The sequence below is a fragment of the Balaenoptera acutorostrata genome, chromosome 10 (genome assembly GCF_949987535.1).
Source record: "Balaenoptera acutorostrata chromosome 10, mBalAcu1.1, whole genome shotgun sequence".
Lineage (NCBI taxonomy): Eukaryota > Metazoa > Chordata > Mammalia > Artiodactyla > Balaenopteridae > Balaenoptera > Balaenoptera acutorostrata.
In genome coordinates, this window is record NC_080073.1 from 52,343,133 (window position 1) to 52,361,768 (window position 18,636).

At 36.5% G+C, this 18,636-nt stretch overlaps 1 protein-coding gene and 1 pseudogene across 4 annotated transcripts in view; one reads left to right on the top strand and one right to left on the bottom strand.

Annotated features, from left to right (window-relative positions):
- The window catches only part of FBXL2 (F-box and leucine rich repeat protein 2), an 87,273-nt gene that overhangs the window by 51,393 nt on the left and 17,244 nt on the right, over nt 1-18,636 (bottom strand). For 2 of the 4 annotated variants that reach the window (XM_057554523.1, XM_057554521.1), the window contains exons 2-3: nt 17,771-17,832; nt 17,538-17,631 (exon numbers count right to left, since the gene is read on the bottom strand). In XM_057554523.1, coding sequence (XP_057410506.1) covers nt 17,538-17,631; nt 17,771-17,832 — 156 coding nt within the window. The remainder of the gene's footprint in view (nt 1-17,537; nt 17,632-17,770; nt 17,833-18,636) is intronic. The other 2 variants (XM_007191521.2, XM_057554522.1) reach the window with 1 other exon arrangement.
- Nucleotides 5,857-6,238, top strand: LOC114239047 (60S ribosomal protein L31-like; annotated as a pseudogene).

Below are 18,636 nucleotides of genomic sequence, written 5' to 3' on the forward strand. Positions count from 1 at the left end.
CCTGGTTATTTGATGATGTTACTATTAAAATGTAATTTCTTAAATGTCATTTTCTAATTGTTGCTAGTATATATAGTTAACTTTCATATACTACATCTTGCATACAGAAACATTTCCAAGTTCATTTATATATTCTAGTGATTTTCTATAAACAAAATCAATACATTTGAGAATAATGACAATTTTCTTTCTTCCTTTCCAATAATTATACTTTTTATTCTTTTTCTTGCCTTACTGAAGTGGCTGTGATCTTCTCTAGTACCAATAATTGTAATGAAAGACATCTTTTTCTCTTTCCCATCTCAGAAAAAGCTGTCACTCTTTAATCACTGATTACAATGTTTACTATAGGGCTTTCCCCCTGCCTTTTTAATTTTCTAAAGTTACTTTGTTACACGCTATAAAATACCTCAGCTTTGCACATGCATGGTTTTAACAACATCTCTTTAACATTTGCTTATTTCCCCTTTTAAAAACATATTAAATATAAGAACAGATAGTACATAGAGTTCCCATATGTTACTGCCATTTTGAGAAACACATAACACACACACACAGTTTCCCCTATTATTAACATCCTGCATTAGTGTGGCACATTTGTTACAATTAATAAACTAAGATTAACACACTTATTAACTAAAATCCATAGTTTATGATAAGGTTCACTCTTTGTATTGTACTAGTCTATGGATTTGACAATATATCCACCATTATAGTATCATATAGAATAGTTTACCACCCTAAAAATCACCTGTGCTTCACCTGTTAATCCCTTCTATCCTCCTCATGAACCTCTGACAATGACTGTTTTTTGGGGGGTTTTTTGTTTTTTATAAATTTATTTATTTTTGGCTGCGTTGGGTCTTTGTTGCTGCACACGGGCTTTCTCCAGTTGTGGTGAGCGGGGGCTACTCTGGTGCGGTGTGCAGGCTTCTCACTGCAGTGGCTTCTCTTGTTGCAGAGCACCGGCTCTAGGCACGCGGGCTTCAGTAGTTGTGGCACACAGGTTCAGTAGTTGTGGCTGTGGGCTCTAGAGTGCAGGCTCAGTAGTTGCAGTGCACAGGCTTAGTTGCTCCGCAGCATGGGGGATCTTCCTGGACCAGGGATCAAACCCGTGTCCCCTGCATTGGCAGGTGGATTCTTAACCACTGCGCCAACCAGGGAAGTCCCGACTGATCTTTTTAATGTCTCCATAGTTCTTCCTTTTCCAGAATGTCATATAACTGGAATCATAAGTATCATAAGTAGCTGCTCATATTAGCCTCCTTCACTGTGCACATGCCTTTAAGGTTCCTCCAGGTCTTTTAGTGGCATGATAGCTCATTACTTTCTATTGCTGAATGATATTCCACTATATGGATGTATCACTGTTTAATCATTCATTTATATGACAGCTTGGTTGCTTCCAGGTTTTATTTTGTTTTTTTTAATTTTTATTTATTTATTTATTTATTTATGGCTGTGTTGGGTCTTCGTTTCTGTGCGAGGGCCTTCCCCAGTTGTGGCAAGTGGGGGCCACTCTTCATCGTGGCCTCTCTTGTTGCGGAGCACAGGCTCCAGACGCGCAGGCTCAGTAATTGTGGCTCACGTGCCTAGTTGCTCCGTGGCATGTGGGATCCTCCCAGACCAGGGCTCAAACCCGTGTCCCCTGCATTGACAGGCAGATTCTCAACCACTGCACCACCAGGGAAGCCCTGGTTGCTTCCAGTTTTGAGTGATTATGAATAATCTTGCTATAAACATTTGTATGCAGGTGAATATGTTTTCTACTCAGTTGGATAAATACCTAGGAGTGTTGAGTGCTAGATCATGTAAGTTTAGAAGCTGCAAAATTGTCTTCCAAAGTGGCTATACCATTTTGAATCACCAGCAATGAAAGTTCCTGTGCTCTGAATCTTGCCAACATTTGATATTGTTCAATTTTTAAATTTTAGCCATTCTAATACATGTACAGTGATATCTCATTGTTATTTTAGTTTTCAATTCCCTAATGACATGATATCAAGCATCTTTTCATATGCTCATTGCCATCTGTGTATGTTCTTTGGTGAGGTGTCTATTACGACCTTTTGCCCATTTTTTTTTTGAAATAAATCATCTTTTATTTTCATCTTATTGCCCATTTTTTAAATTGGTCTGTTTTCTTGTTGGATTTTAACTGTTCTTTGTATATTGTGGACATCCATCCTTTATCAAACATGTCTTTGCAAATATTTTCTCCCAATCTGTGGCTTGGCTTTTCATTCTCTTAACAATGTCCTTCTCAGAGAAGAAGTTTTTAATTTTAGTAAAGTCCAACTTATCAATTTTGTCTTTCATGGATCATGCTTTTAAGGTTTTATCTAAAAACTCACTGTCAAACCCAAGGTCACCTACATTTTCTCCTATGCTTTCTTATGAAAGTTTGATAGTTTGGGATTTTACATTTAGGCCTATGATCCATTTTGAGTCGATTTTTGAGAAAGGTGTAAGGTCTATGTTTACATTCTTGTTTTTGCATATAAATGTCCAATTGTTCCAATGCCATTTGTTGAAAAAATATATATTTTCTCCATTAAATTGCTTTTTCTCCTTTGTCAAAGATCAGCTGACTTTGTGTGGCTCTATTTTTGAGCTCTCTATTCTGTTCCATTGAGCTGTCTATTCTTTTGCCAACACCACACTGTCTTGATTTCTTTTTTTTTTTTAAGATTTATTTATTTATTTATTTGGCTGCACTGGGTATTCGTTGCTGCATGCAGGCTTTCTCTAGTTGCAGCGAGCGGGGGCTACCCTTCATTGCAGTGTGTGGGCTTCTCATTGCGGTGGTTTCTCTTATTGCGGAGCACAGGCTCTAGGCACGCGGGCTTCAGTAGTTGTGACACACGGGCTCAATAGTTGTGGCTTGTGGGCTCCAGAACACAGGCTCAGTAGTTGCGGTGCAAGGGCTTAGTTGCTCCATGGCATGTGGGATCTTCCCGGACCAGGGATCGAACCCATATACCCTGCAGTGGCAGGCGGATTCTTAACCACTGCCACCAGGGAAGTCCCTGTCTTGATCTCTAAAACTCTAAACTAAGTCTTCATAGGTCAGTAGTGTTAGTCCTCCAACTTTGTTCTTCTTCAGTAACGCACTGGCCTTTCAGAGTCTTTTGCCTTTCTATACAAACTTTAAAATAGATTCGTCAATATCCACAAAATAACTCGGTGGTATTTTTTATCAGCATTGTGTTGACTCCATAGATCAACTTGGGAAGAATTAACATTTTAACAATATTGAGTCTTCTTACCCATGAATGTGTAACATCTCTTCACTTATTTAGACCTTCTTTGATTTCTTTCACTGGAGCTGGAGTTTTCATCATATAGCTCTTTTGCTAGATTTATACCTAAGTATTTCATTTTTTGAGGCTAATGTAAATGGTATTGTTTTTTATTTTAACTTCCAGTTGTTCACTGCTGGTGAACAATACCAGAAATGGCAATAGGAAAGCAATTACCTTCTGCATATTAACCTTGTATCCTGCAACGTTATATAACTGCTTATTAATTACAGGAATATTTTGTCAATTCTTTTGAATTTTCTACATACACAATCGTGTAATCTACAAACAAAACCAATGTATACCTTCCCAATGTATACTTCTTCTTTTCTTTTCTTACTTAATTGTATTAGGTAGTACTTCAGCAGTACTGTGATGAATAGGAGTAGTAAGAGGGGACATCATTTTCTGGTTCCTGATCTTGGGGATAAAGCAACCAGTTTCTCACCGTTAAGTACACTGTTAGCCTTAGGGGTTTTTTTGTAGATATTCTTGATCAAGTTGAGGAAGTTCCCCTCTATTTTTGGTTTGATGAGACTTTTAATCATGAATGAGTGTTAAAATTTGCCAAATACTTTTTCTGCATCTACTAATATGACCATATGGTTTTTTTCTTTGTTAGATCACTGATGTGATTGATTATGTTGATTTTTGAATGTTGAGGCATCCTTGCATGCATGAAATAAATCCCACTTGGTTATAGTGTATAATTCTTTTTATACATTGTTCAATCTGATTTGCTAACTTTTTTTGAAGACTTCTGCATCTATGTTCATGAGAGATATTGTTCTGTACTTTTCCTTTCTATAATGTCTTTTTCTGGTTTTGGTATTAGGGTAATGCTAGCTTCACAGAATAAGTTAGGAATTATTCTGCTTCTATTTTCTGGATGACAACGTAGAGAATTAGTATCATTTCTTTCTTATGTTTGGTAGCATTCACCAATTAAATCATCTGGGTCTGATGTAGTAATTACATATATGTAATTGTGTCTGAAATGTCTGAGAGTACGTTGTAGACACGATGTTCATTTACCCCTAAAATACTCAAGTACTTCCTAAAAACAAGGACGTTCTTTTTCAGAAACACAGTACAATTAACAAAACAAGGAAAACTAACACTGACACAATACTATAATCTATAGATCTTATTCAAAATCTGTCAACTGTCCCATTAATGGTCCTTAAAACAAAAGAAAAACTTTTTTTTCTGGCCCAGGATCACATATTGCATTTATTTGCCACGTCTCTTTAGTCTCTTCTAATCTAAAACATTTTTTCAGTCTTTATCTTTCATGACTTTGCTACTTTTGAAGCATATAGCCAGTTACTCTGTAGAATGTTCTGCCGTGTGTCTAATATTTCCTCATGATTAGACTCAAATTATAATTTTTGTCAGGAATGCCACAGAAATGACATTGTGCTCTTCTTGTGCATTACATCAGGAGGCATATGGTGGACATTTGTCCTATTAGTGGTGATGCCAACTTTGATCACTTGGTTAAGATGATTTCTGCCGCAGTGCCCCATTATAAAGTTACATTTTTTCCCTCTGCAATTAATAATATCTTGTGGGAGATTAGTTGAAACTATGAAAACGTTTTGTTTCTCAAATGTCGTACCTTCACATATCTCATTATTTCGAAAACTGGTAAATAAAGGAAAAGAATGTCAAGCGTTTATCCTGTCTTTCTTCTATATAAACTGTAGCACTGTGTAATCAAACAGAAATGAAGTAATTCTTTATAAAAGCATTCCATATCATATGATATTGTTTATACATGGAATCTAAAAAGAAGGGTACAAATGAACTTATTTACAAAACAGAAGTACAGTCATGGATGTAGAAAACAAACATGGTTACCAGGGGATAAGGGGCGTAGGGATAATTTGGGAGATTGGGATTGACATATACACACTACTATATACAAAATAGATAACTAATAAGAACCTGTTGTATACCACAGGGAACTCTACTCAATACTCTGTAATGGCCTATATGGGAAAAGAATCTAAAAAAAAAAAAAAGAATGGATATATAACTGATTCACTATGCTATACACCTGAAACTAACAACACTGTAAATCAACTATACTCCAATAAAAATTTTTTTAAAGCATTCCAACTAATAAGAAAAAGAATCAGAATAACATCATTTTGCAGCCCCAATAAGTTAATGATCTAGGCAATAAGCATACATAGATGCCAGCACAAAAAAAGGAAACCAAACATTGTGTAACTCCTAATAAAAGAACACACCACCACATAGTCTTACTAAAGGGATAGAACCAGAGTCTGATCAAACCTCTGGATCCAGCTATCAATTTCCAAGAAATACAGATAAAGGAAACATGCTGAAAGTGCACCATGAGGCTGCAATTAGCAAAACCCAGACTGTGGGAACTTCCACAATACGTATCAAATAACCCAAGTTCTTCAACAGATAAAACGTGTAGAACAGAAAGAGATGGACAGGAGACCTGCTGATTATCAGAGACTTCAAGATTTATTAAATGAGCAAGACTAGCTGTTTTTTCCAACTGGAGCTCAGCAGGATGACTCCCGCAAAGAAGGGTGGCAAGAAGAAGGAGGGCCGGTCTGCCATCAACGAGGTGGTGACCACAGAATACACTATCAACATTCATAAGCACATCCATGGAGTGGGTTTCAAGAAGCATGCCCCTCAGGCACTCAAAGAAATCCAGAAATCTGCCATGAAGGAGATGGAAACGCCAGATATACGCATTGACACCAGGCTCAACAAAGCTGTCTGGGCCAAAGGAATAAGGACTGTCCCATACCGTATCTGTATGCGGTTGTCCAGAAAAATGTAATGAAGATGAAGATTCACCAAACAAGCTCTATATGTTGGTTACCTATGTACTTGTCACCATTTTCAAAAATCTACAGACAGTTGATATGGATGAGAACAGCTGATTGCCAAATAAAGTTATAGAACCGCCAAAAAAAAAAAAATGGGCGAGACTAAACTGTAATGACTAGGGATGCACATATGGATGATAGATCTATAAAGAAATGAAAATACAGTGATAGCTATAAAAGTCAAGATAGTGTTACTTCTGGAGAGGGAAGCAGTTATCATTTGGATGAGAAATGGAGGTGCTTCTCTGGTGACTGGCAAAGTTTTATTTATTGACCTAAGTGATGGCTAGGGTATTTGTCTAATATTTGTGTTTTGTGTGGTTCTCCAACTATATATTATACTTCATAATAAAAACATTTTTAAGAAAAAAATGTTTCAAAGAAGCAATAATGGAAATTGATAAATACTTGAAACTGAATAGTAAAAACAAACACTAAACTTCAAAACTTGTGAAATTCAACAGAAGTAGAGCTTTGAGACTATCGCTCAAAGAACTTATCTATTGTTAGATGAGGGAGCTGAAAAATAACGAGCTAAATGTCCAACTTAGGTAAGCTAAAGAAAACACAGTTAACCCAAAGAAAGACAAAGAATGGGATTTAAAAAGCAAGGAGTGGAAATTGTTAAAAAAGAAAACAAAGAAAAAAGTAGAAAATAATAAAACCAATGTCATCAAGAAGACAAGAAGATGTAGAGAAAAGGGAACGCTTGTACACTGTTGGTGGGAATGTAAATTAGTTCAGCTACTACAGAAAACAATATGAATGTTCCTGAAAAAATTTAAAACAGAATTACCATATGATTCAGCAATTCCACTTCTGGGTATATGAAATAAAAACACGATATTGAAGAGATATATGGCCTCCCATGTTTATCGCAGCATCATTTACAAGAGCCAAGATATGGAAACAACCTAAGTGCCTGTCAACCGATTAACAGATAAAGATGTGGTAATACTTAAAATGAAATATTACTCAGCCATGAGAAAGAAGAAAATTCTGCCCTTTGTGACAACATGTTTGGATTCTGAGGACATTACGCCAAGTAAGATAAGTCAGAGAAAGACAAATACTGTAGGATATCACTTATATGTGGACCTAAAAGAAAGACAAACTCATAAAAACAGAGTAAAATGGTGGTTACCAGGGTCTGGGGGGAGGGGGAATAGTAGAGATGTTGTTAAGGATACGAACTTGCAACTAGTAGATACGTAAGTCCTAGAGATCTAATAAACAGTATAGTGATTACAGACAACAATACTGTAGTATTAAGACCAAACATGCTAGGAGACTAGATCTTAATTATTCCCATCACAAAAAATAAATGATAATTATGTGGTGTTCGTAGGTAGCTAACACTACAATGGCAATCATATTACAATATATAAATGTACCAAATCAACACGTTGTACACCTTAGATTTATACAATGTTATATGTCGAATACATATTTTTTAAAAACTGTTACCACCTTTGGAAACACTGGCTTTATCAAGAGCTGTAAAAATGTTCTCCTCCTTTGATCCAGTAATTCCTCTTCAGGAAGTTATCATAAAGAAATAATTCAACAAAACAAAAAATTTTAAGTGATTATTTCAGCATTATCTAAAATTTTTAAAAAGCAACAAAAAGGTTAAGTAAATCATGACTTATAAACTCCATGGACTATTAAGCAGCCATGGAAGTGGTAATTATGAAAAGTATGTGGTAATAGGGGAGAGTAATCATTAAATGTTAGGTAGGAAAAAGCTCAGAGGAAAATGCTACGTTCCATGCACTTCCAGCTAAGCACAAATAAATATATATATGGACCAAGAGAAGAAGGAAACTAAACTGTGCAAGATTTCCCGAATACAGCATGATTTTTTGCAAGCTGTTTCCTCTGCCTTGAATGTTTTCACACACACAGACATACATATGCACACACACACACACATAAGTATACATTGAGATACATTCCCATATACAAATAAACATGCCCAATACACATACTCCCATACACACATATATACTAATGTACACAATGTTCTGGGCATAAAAACAGATACATAGATCCATGAAACATAATAAAGAGCCCAGGAACAAACCCACACATATATGGTCAATTAATTTATGACAAAGGAGCCAAGACATACAATGGGGAAAGAGCAGTCTCTTCAATAAATGGTGCTGGGAAAACTGGACAGCCATATGTGAAAGAATGAAACTGGACTCCTGTCTTACAACCACAAAAATTAACTTAAAATGGATGAAAAGACTTGAATGTAAGACCTGAAACTATAAAAGTCCTAGAAGAAAACATATAGGGTAAGCTTGTTGACCTAAGTCTTGGAGATGATTTTTTGGATTTGACACCAAAAGCAAAGGCAACAAAAGCAAAAATAAACAAGTGGGACTACATCAAACTAAAAAGCTTCTGCACAGCAAAGGAAACCATCAATAAAATGAAAAGGCAACCTACTGACTGGGAGAAAATATTTGCAAACCATATATCTGATGAGTTAATACCCAAAATCTATAAAGAACTCATACCACTCAATAGCAAAAAAAAAATTCAATTAAAAAATGGGCAGAGGATCTAAATAGACATTTTTCCAAAGAAGACACACAAATGGCCAAGAGGTACATGAAATATGCTCAACAACACTAATCATCAGGGAAATGAAAATCAAAACCACAGTGAGATATCACCTCTCACCTACTGGAACTGCTACTATCAAAAAGACAAGAAATGAGTATTGGCGAGGATGTGGAGAAAAAGGAACCCTTGGGTACTATTAGTGGGAATATAAACTGGTGCAGCCACTATGGAGAACAGTATGGCAGTTCCTCAAAAAATTTAAAAATAGAACTACCATATGATCCAGCAATTCCACTTGTGGGTATTTATATGAAGAAAATGAAAACATAACCCAAAAGGTACACACTATCATGCTCACTGTAGCATTATTTACAACAGCCAAGATATGGAAGCAACCTAAGTGTCTATCAATGGATGAATGGATTAAAAAATGTGAGATACAGATATATATATGAAAATTATTCAGCCATAAAAAAGAATGAAATCTTGCCATTTGTGACAACACAGATGGACCTCAAGGGTATTATGCTGAGTGAAATAAGTCCCACAGAAAGAGACAAATACCATATGATCTCACTTATATGTGGAATCTACATATGTGGAATAAAACAAAACTGAGCTCATAGATACAGAGAACAGATCTGTGGTTGCCAGAGGTGGTGGGAGGGTGGGCAAAATGGGTGAAGGGGGTCAAAAGGTACAAACCTCCAGTTATAACATGAATAAGTCATGGGGATGTAACATACAGCATGGTGATTATAGGTAATAACACTGTACTGCATATTTGAAAGCTGCTAAGGGAGTAAATCTTAAAAGTTCTCCTCACAAGAAAAAAAGCTCTGTAACTATGTACGGTGACAGATGTTAACTAGACTTATCGTGGTGATCATTCTGCAGTATGTACAAATATCAAATCATTATATCATACACCTATGTCAATTATATATATATATATATATAAAATCTCAGTTTTTTTAAAAAAAGATTAGATTTACTGTGTTATGCAACATAAAATCCAGGACAAACACAAGAAATTATAACATGTTTAAAGAACCTATATACACACTCAAGAGGGAGAGAACATGGCCCTAAACTTAGGGAAAGCCTTAGGTTGAACTAGGTAAAAGAAGGGGTGAGCAAAAGATTAGCACTTTCTCTATAAATAACAAATGCTGCAGAGGGTGTGGAGAAAAGGGAACCCTCCTACACTGCTGGTGGGAATGCAAGTTGGTGCAGCTACTATGGAGAACAGTATGGAGGTTCCTCAGAAAACTAAATACAGAATTACCATATGATCTAGCAATCCCACTCCTGGGCATATATCCAGACAAAACTACAATTCAAAAAGATACATGTACCCCTATGTTCATAGCAGCACTATTCACAATTGCCAAGACATGGAAACAACCTAAATGCTCATCAACAAATGAATGGATAAAGAAGATGTAGTACATATATACAATGGAATATTACTCAGCCATAAAAAAGGATGAAATAATGCCATTTGCAACAACACGGATGCAACTAGAGATTATCATACTAAGTGAAGTAAGTCAGAAAGAGAAAGACAAATACCATATGATGTCACATAAGTGGAGTCTAAAATATGACACAAATGAACCTATCTATGAAACAGAAACAGAATCAGGGACGGAGAGAACAGACTTGTGGTTGCCAAGGGGGAGGGGAGGGGAGGGGAGGGATGGAGTGGGAGTTTGGGGTTAGCAGATGCAAACTATTATATATAGAATGGATAAACAACAAGGTCCTACTGTATAGCACAGGGAACTATATTCAATACCCTGTGATAAACCATAATGGAAAAGAATATGAAAAAGAATGTACACATATGCATAACTGAATCACTTTGTTGTACAGCAGTAATTAACACATGGTAATTCAACTACACTTCAATAAAAAATAAATTTAAAAAAAAGATTGGCACTTTCAAGAAGGAGAGTGAACATGGGAGAGAACAAATTAGAGAATGACATTTTCAGGGACTGGAAGTAACTCAGAGTTGCCAGACTTACAAGGAAGTTGGAAAAGAGTGAGAGATGAGATAGAGTAAGAGATAATAAGTGGTCAGTTCTGGGAGAATAATTTAAGTCATAACAATTTACGCCAACTTTACACTAAAGGCAACAGGCAAGGTTTTAAGGAGGAGAGAAGCAAAATTAGTAAGATAAAAAAGAAATTAAAAAATAGAAAATTGCAATAATAATCACAATAATAATAATCACAGTGAATAGAATACTTGTTTTAATCATTAAAACCCCAAATTATCCTCTTATAAAGATTATTAAATGGAGACACTATTTGAAAAAACTGGATGAAAAGATGTAGATGATACAGTAGTACTAAAAACAAGAAAGGGAAAGAAAACAACTCCTACAAACCAGTAACAACCCAATAAGCAAAAAATATATACAAGCATCTCACAGAAGAGGAAATACATGTGACTGATAAATATACAAACAGATGCTCAACATTACTACAATTCAGGGAAATTCAAATCAAGAGCACAATGAGATGCTATTCTATACTTAATACATGTAAAAACACTAAATTTTTGAAAGGAACAACTCAACTGAGTCTCTTAGCCATTGTTCGTATGAACACAAATTGATAAGACCACTTTGGAAAAACAAGATTACTATATGAAGTTAAATACTTGTACAGTCTATGACCCCCAGCAATTCCACTCGCAGCGAGTGGAACTTCATACATTTATTGGCCATTTGTATTTCTTCCTTTGTTCAGACCCTCTTCAAACTTTTTCTAAGAGCTAATCCACCTCATTCTTAATAATTTTTAAGAACTGATGTGTGTGTGTGTGTGTGTGTGTGTGTGTGTGTGTGTGTGTGTGTATGTTGAAGAAGATAGCCTGTGCTTATAATGTGTATTCGAATCATTTCACCTACCACTATGCTGTTTATCTTTGGTATGGTATATTTTGCCATATTTTACTATTCAAAGAATCAAACTTCCCAATCTTTTCTGTTTTAACTACTGAATTCACAGCTTTTAAATTAACAGGTCTCTAACATAACCCTCCAGGGATAAAGCTCTGGAGTAGAATGTACTAGTTCTAGCCTTCCTATCTGTGGAGCTCTACTGGTGTTTCATGCCACCTGAGTGTAGATTTAAAACTCCAAAGGCATCATCAGAGTTCTAATGTATAAGCATAACCCCAACCGAGACTAAGGAAGATTTGCCTCTGCCATGATTTGGACTTAGATGTCAACCCTAAAATAGTACATAATAGTATACAGAGGAAGGGCCTTTAAGCTTCTGCATCTGATTTCAACACACATTAATTTGGTCCTGTATTGCCTCATGCAAGGTAAAAAATAAATAAATAAATAAATAACAACAATAAAAATGAACAAACCAAAAAAACCTCTTTAACAAAAAAGAAAAATCTGCATAGATGTTTAAACATGAATTCGTAATATGTACCCCCAAAAGATCATCTTACCTGTTAGGCTGCCTTGGAATATATATAAGGCATCACAGGCAGCAGGAGGTGTAGGTACCAGTCCTTGAAAAAGTCCATGGAGTGCTGCAACCAACCAGCAGGCAAGAACACCCACTCAGAAAAAATCTATGAGTTTTTTTTTTTCATCTGATCATCTTATTGCTAGTTTTAAGACTACCCAATATTATTAATTCACAGATCCCTTCTGTTACCCATTTCTAGTTTGTACTTAACAAGCTTTTACATTTGCTTTTTCTATCCTGCTTTCACTTATAAATTAAAAGATATTCGAGGGCTTCCCTGGTGGCGCAGTGGTTGAGAATCTGCCTGCCAATGCAGGGAACACGGGTTCGAGCCCTGGTCTGGGAAGATCCCACATGCCGCGGAGCAACTAAGCCCGTGTGCCACAACTACTGAGCCTGCGCGTCTGGAGCCTGAGCTCCACAACAAGAGAGGCCGCGATAGTGAGAGGCCCGCGCACCGCGATGAAGAGTGGCCCCTGCTTGCCGCAACTAGAGAAAGCCCTCGCGCAGAAACGAAGACCCAACACGGCCAATAAATAAATAAATAAATAAAAATAAATTAAAAAAAAAAGTAGCGATGGAGGGAATGTCGCAAAAAAAAAAAATCTTTAAAAAAAATGATATTCGAGTTCTCCCTCTCTATCCTTCACTCTCACACAGTTCAACAAATAGCTTGTAATTTTACTGTCATTTTATAATTTTCCCTAGCAACCTAGTAAAACTGCCAAATTATAGGTAATTATGTAGTTGATTCCATTTGCCCAAAATGATTAGCCTCACCTCTCCTGTTTGAGGCAATCAAACCTTCCTTCTTCAAGCCAACAAATATGATCAGGATTTAATTTTGTCATGGATCCACATACTTTTTTTTTTTTTTTTCACTTTTTGGACATGCCGCACAGCATGTAGGATCTTAGTTCCCCAACCAGGGATAGAAACCGCACCCCTTGCATTGGAAGCTCGGAGTCTTAACCACTGGACTGCTGGGGAAGTCCCCACATGCATTTTTTTTAAAAGGAAAGAAAATTATACAGATAATGGTGATTTAGTTTTTAAAAATATGTCTAATAAGAGGTTTCTTTATTATTTATTACTAACAAGAGCCATGTCTTCTCAGAACGTTTTAAAATATTTACTGCATGTAGCGCTCCCTATTCCTATGAAGTTTACATGCATTTTCATTTCATCACTAGCGCCTGAGAGCAACCATAACAGAAGTAAAAACTTAAGGTCAAACAAATTAATATTAAAATTTATAATCTGAGTTGTGAGCCAATATTTGCTCATATAAGACTTTTCTCAAAAGAGGAATGGTTCCTTCCAGGAGACTGCCTTTTTTATAATACAAAATAATTAACAGTTGTCATAATACCACCACTACTCTGCTCAAGCTCCAGTAGTTGTCAGTTTAATGTCAGATGGTAGTATGCAATTTCCATTGAGACTGAATTAGTGTAGGTTGATGAAATGAAGCACCGGGCTACATTAACTTACTTAATAATCAGGTTTTTTACTAAGACTGTTAGCAGTAGCATATGTTAAGATCCATATCAGGACAGCTTGCTTTTTTCAGTTGTTTGTATTAAAACCAACTGCACTGTCAACAGTATTTATTAAGTTTTCAGAGATCCAAAATTGATGTTAATTAATAATAATAAGAGGGACTTCCCTGGTGGTCCAGTGGTTAAGAATCCACCTTCCAATGCAGGGGACGCGTGTTCGACCCCTGGTTGGGGAACTAAGATCCCACATGCTGCGGGGCAACTAAGCCCATGTGCTGCAACTAATGAGCCTGCACACCACAACTACTGAGCCTGTGCACTCTAGAGCCCGTGCCACAACTAGAGAGCCCATGTGCCTCCACTAGAGAGAAGCCTGTGTGCCGCAACGAAAGATTCCGCATGCTGCAACTAAGACCTGACACAGTCAAATAAATAAATAATAAATATTTTTTAAAAATAATAAGAGATAACATTTATTTAACATTTATTGAACGCCAGGTACTCAGAGCCAGCCAACAACCCCCTAAGGTAAGAACTATTACTATTACAGATATGGGAAATTATGGCCCAGAGAGTGAAGTCACTTTAAGGTCACACAACTAGTAAATGGGGAGAGCTGAAATCTCAAGCAAGTTTGGCTCCAAAAGTAATAGAGACAATAACAACAAGGACAAATACATGCAAGGAGAACCCAGCTCACCAACAGATATAGAGATTACAACAAACTATATCTTCCCATTGTTATAAGCATTATATATAACTGACTCCTCAGGAACAGTAAAATTACAAACTATTTGTTGAACTGTGTGAGAGTGAAAGGTAGAGAGGGAGAACTCGTCTATCTTTAATTTATAAGTGAAAGCTGGATAGAAAAAGCAAATGTAAAAGCTTGTTAAGTAACAAACTAAAAATGGGTAGCAGAAGGGACCTGTGAATTAATAATATCGGGTAGTCTTAAAACTAGCAATAAGATGATCAGATAAAAAAACTCAGATTTTTTCTGAGTGGATTCAAAGTGATATAGAGAGATGAAAAGTGCATAGTTCCAGGGACTTCCCTGGTGGTCCAGTGGGTAAGACTCCATGCTCCCAATGCAGGGGGCCTGGGTTCAATCCCTGGTTGGGGAACTAGATCCCACATGCATGCCGCAACTAAGAAGTCAGCACGCTGCAACTAAAAGATCCCGCATGCCACAACGAAGATCCCGAGTGCTGCAACTACGACCAGGATCAGCCAAAATAAATAAATAAATAAACAAACAAACAAACATTAAAAAATAAAAATAAAAAAATCACATAGTTCCAGGTTTGTTAACGGTTCCAGAGGGTAAGCTGAAGCTTCACTTGATATGATCAGTAATGGAAGCTAGCAGAGAATTTAAGAGGGTGGTAACAGATGCAGTAAAAAATGGCAGAAGAGAAAATGACCTTGGCTGCAAGCAAATAAGATTATCATAAACTCAAGGAATTCACACCTATTGATGAAGTAAGACTGAAAGTAAATAGGAATTCAGTGAGAACAGGAACAACAGTCTGCTCTGTCACAAAGAAGTCTGCTATATGAAGTAAAAATGTAAGCCTAAGACAGACTGAAAGTATGAAGACATCATTTATCTTAGCAAAACCAATCAACACTTAAGCTCCATGAGGTGGGGAATTTGTAGCACTCACTCACTTTGTTGTGGAATTAATGAACGATGAAGATGTCTGCTTTGGTAACCTGGCTCAAATCCTTCTTCAAAATTTTGCTTAAAAAGGGTAGCCGGGAAAGGGGAGAGCTGCTACTACTGAGAATAGAAAGTCTGAGAGTAAAATGGCAGAAATGATTTAAAGACCAACAAAAGTTAATATCTGGCTAGAGTTAGTTTTGAGACTGAAGAGTCAGAGAAGACCTGTTGTAGCAGCACTTTAAAATTTAAATTCCCTTTACAGACTCCAAAATTAGAACAGAAGTGGGAATGCAAATCTATGAACATTTGCTCCCAAATGACAATTCTTTTTTAAAAATGATCTATGTATGAGCCTTAGCATAATTCAAAAACTATAACTCCAGGATTTTTGAAAGCTGGGTCCATCATGGATGTTTAAAAGAACTAATATTTCTAAAACGGCAGTTCAGAAATCACACTAGCACGGAAAGCGACGTAATTCCAACACCCGCCCCGCCCCCCACCCGGCCCTTTTTGGTCAGTAGGTAGAAACAGTACCATGGCTGAGTACAGTATAAAAGCTAACCTTACCAAAAGGGAAAAAATATTAAGTTAGCAGCCTTGAGTCAAAAATAGCAGCAGTATTCAGGAGAAGGGTGGAGTTTAATCACGCTCCAGTGTTAAATGACTAACGTGGGTCGGCCTGAAGCTGGTTATGAGTCCCCAGGGTAAAAATGACATATTCACATTACAGTTTGATGTCTGTGCTAGAAAAATGTTCAGACCAAGAATGAAACATTGCACAATTCTGGGAAACATCACTCACTCTGTGGTCTGTTGTGGATGGCATCGCCTACCGCTGCATAGTAACAGCCAGCCCACCCTAACCACACTGGTTCTAACAGCTTACGGTGCTTGATTAAGACCCTGTGGGTTTATGTGATAAACATATCATTCCTTCCTTGTTACCACTTTCTTAACTTTAAAACGGTCTAAAATGCCAAAGAATATTCTCTCTTAACTAAACAAATATTTATTTTGTTGAAATAAAACATAACTGCTGTATTTTTCATGTGATCCTGCCATGAATTAATTTTCTTTTTTATTGAGTAGAATGAGCTCACGGCAACAGTGTCAAACAACACCTGATGACTAATGAAATGCCACCCTGAAGCCCCTAAAATGTGATCACCACCACAAAGACCCTAAGCCTTCACCCCATTCCTGACTCAAAAACAAAAGTCTAATATACAAGGTGGAAAAGGTGAGCAATCCGTGGCATTTATAGAGCAACTCTGTGATGGACTCCAACATGTAAACAAAACACACATTCATACTCATCCCCTAAATGTTAAAATGAGATTTAGCACAGCCAGGGAACAGAGTAAGCTGCTCAATCTCTCACTATATATCAGCATTTCCCAAAAAATTTTCCAAGGAATATTAAAAGCGTTCCATGGTCAGTAAATCTGAAATGCCACAACTATTCATCTGGGAGCATCACCATGCATATTAGCCTATTAGAGCTCCGAGAGGTCATGTAGTAAAGAAACTGGTTTTGTTAACCCAGTTTTTCCCATACTTACTTGATCACAACACCTGTTTTTTTGTTTTGTTTTGTGAAATATCAGTGATATGAAGAGTTTGGGAAATGCCACTCAAAGGTTACCATGTATACATGTATTAATTGTTGGTTAACAATTAAAATATAACATCCAAAATAAAATAAGATTTGCTTGATGCTTGCAGAGTACTAAAGGAAACTGCAGTGCCTTAGGTTCAAAAAATGTTGGTTGATAGCTTTACTTCCCAAAACGACAAGCAAAATACCATTAACTGTATATTCAGTAATGCTAAAAATAAAGCACAAAAAGCCTGTTCTATAGTAGTGTCAGCACATAATTCTCATAAAGTGAATAAAAACATCAATATTTGGGCTGATAGCATTTTAAGTGCTCAGTAAGAACATATAGTGTAATTACTGATCAGAAAACATCTAAATGTCTATGACTTCAGGAGCTCACAACCTTAATAATCTCTCCTCGTGTTACCGACTACATTGAGATAACCTACTAATACCCAAACAGTGGCACCTACTGAGGATTATTACAATACTTACCACATTACAAAAAGAATCCAGACCAATGCTACGTACATACTTAGTACATTCTGGATTAGACCAAGTAAAATTTAACAACAAGCTGAACAGCATTCTATAAAACAAAAACAAAAAGTCAGTTAGGCTAATTCTGTCTGTTTTTCTAAGCTATGGACTCATAGTGAGAAAGAAGATTGTCTTGGAACTTGATGACTGAATCATATCTGAAATCTTTAAAGTTTATCTACACTTACCTCAAAAGAAGTTCTTTGGGTAACTTTTTGTTAATAAGGCCTTCATCATTATTTGAGAAAACCTACAGGAAAAAAAAAAGGGGATATTATTAAAATGTTCCTCAATCAAAAAAAAAAAAGGATACACGTTTTGTAGACCAAAACAGCCCCAATCACTGTCCTACAATTATGATGATACTAATTTCATGAAGTCACCATTCTTCGACATTGATGGATATAAAAATAGTTTATACCCTATTACCATTTAATAAAAACAGCAAACATTTAGAGAAGAGTTAACACACAGCCATATCTACACTACATTATATTACAGATTTTAGCCAAAGCGTTTAGCAAGGAAAATAAATAAAAGGCATGCTGAATGGAAAGGAAGAAATAAAACAACTTCTATTTACAGATGACATAATCTTGTATATTGAAAATTCTAAAAAAGAGACACAAAAAAACTATTAGAACTAATAAAGGAATTCAGCCAGGTTGCAAGATACTATATACAAATATACAATATATTCATATAAAAATAAATTGTATTTCCATACATTACCAATGAACAACCTGAAAATGAAATTAAGAAAACAATCTCATTTGTAACAGCAAAAAAAAAAATACTTAGGGGACTTCCCTGGTGGTGCAGTGGTTAAGAATCCGCCTGCCAACACAGGGGACAATGGGTTCGATCACTGGTCCTGAAAGATCCCACATGCTGTGGAGCAACTAAGCCCGTGAGCCACATCTACTGAACCTGTGCTCTAGAGCCCGAGAGCCGCAACTACTGGCCCCACGCGCCACAACTATTAAAGCCCGCACGCCCTAGAGCCTGCACGCCGCAACTACTGAGCCCACGCGTCACAACTACTGAAGCCTGT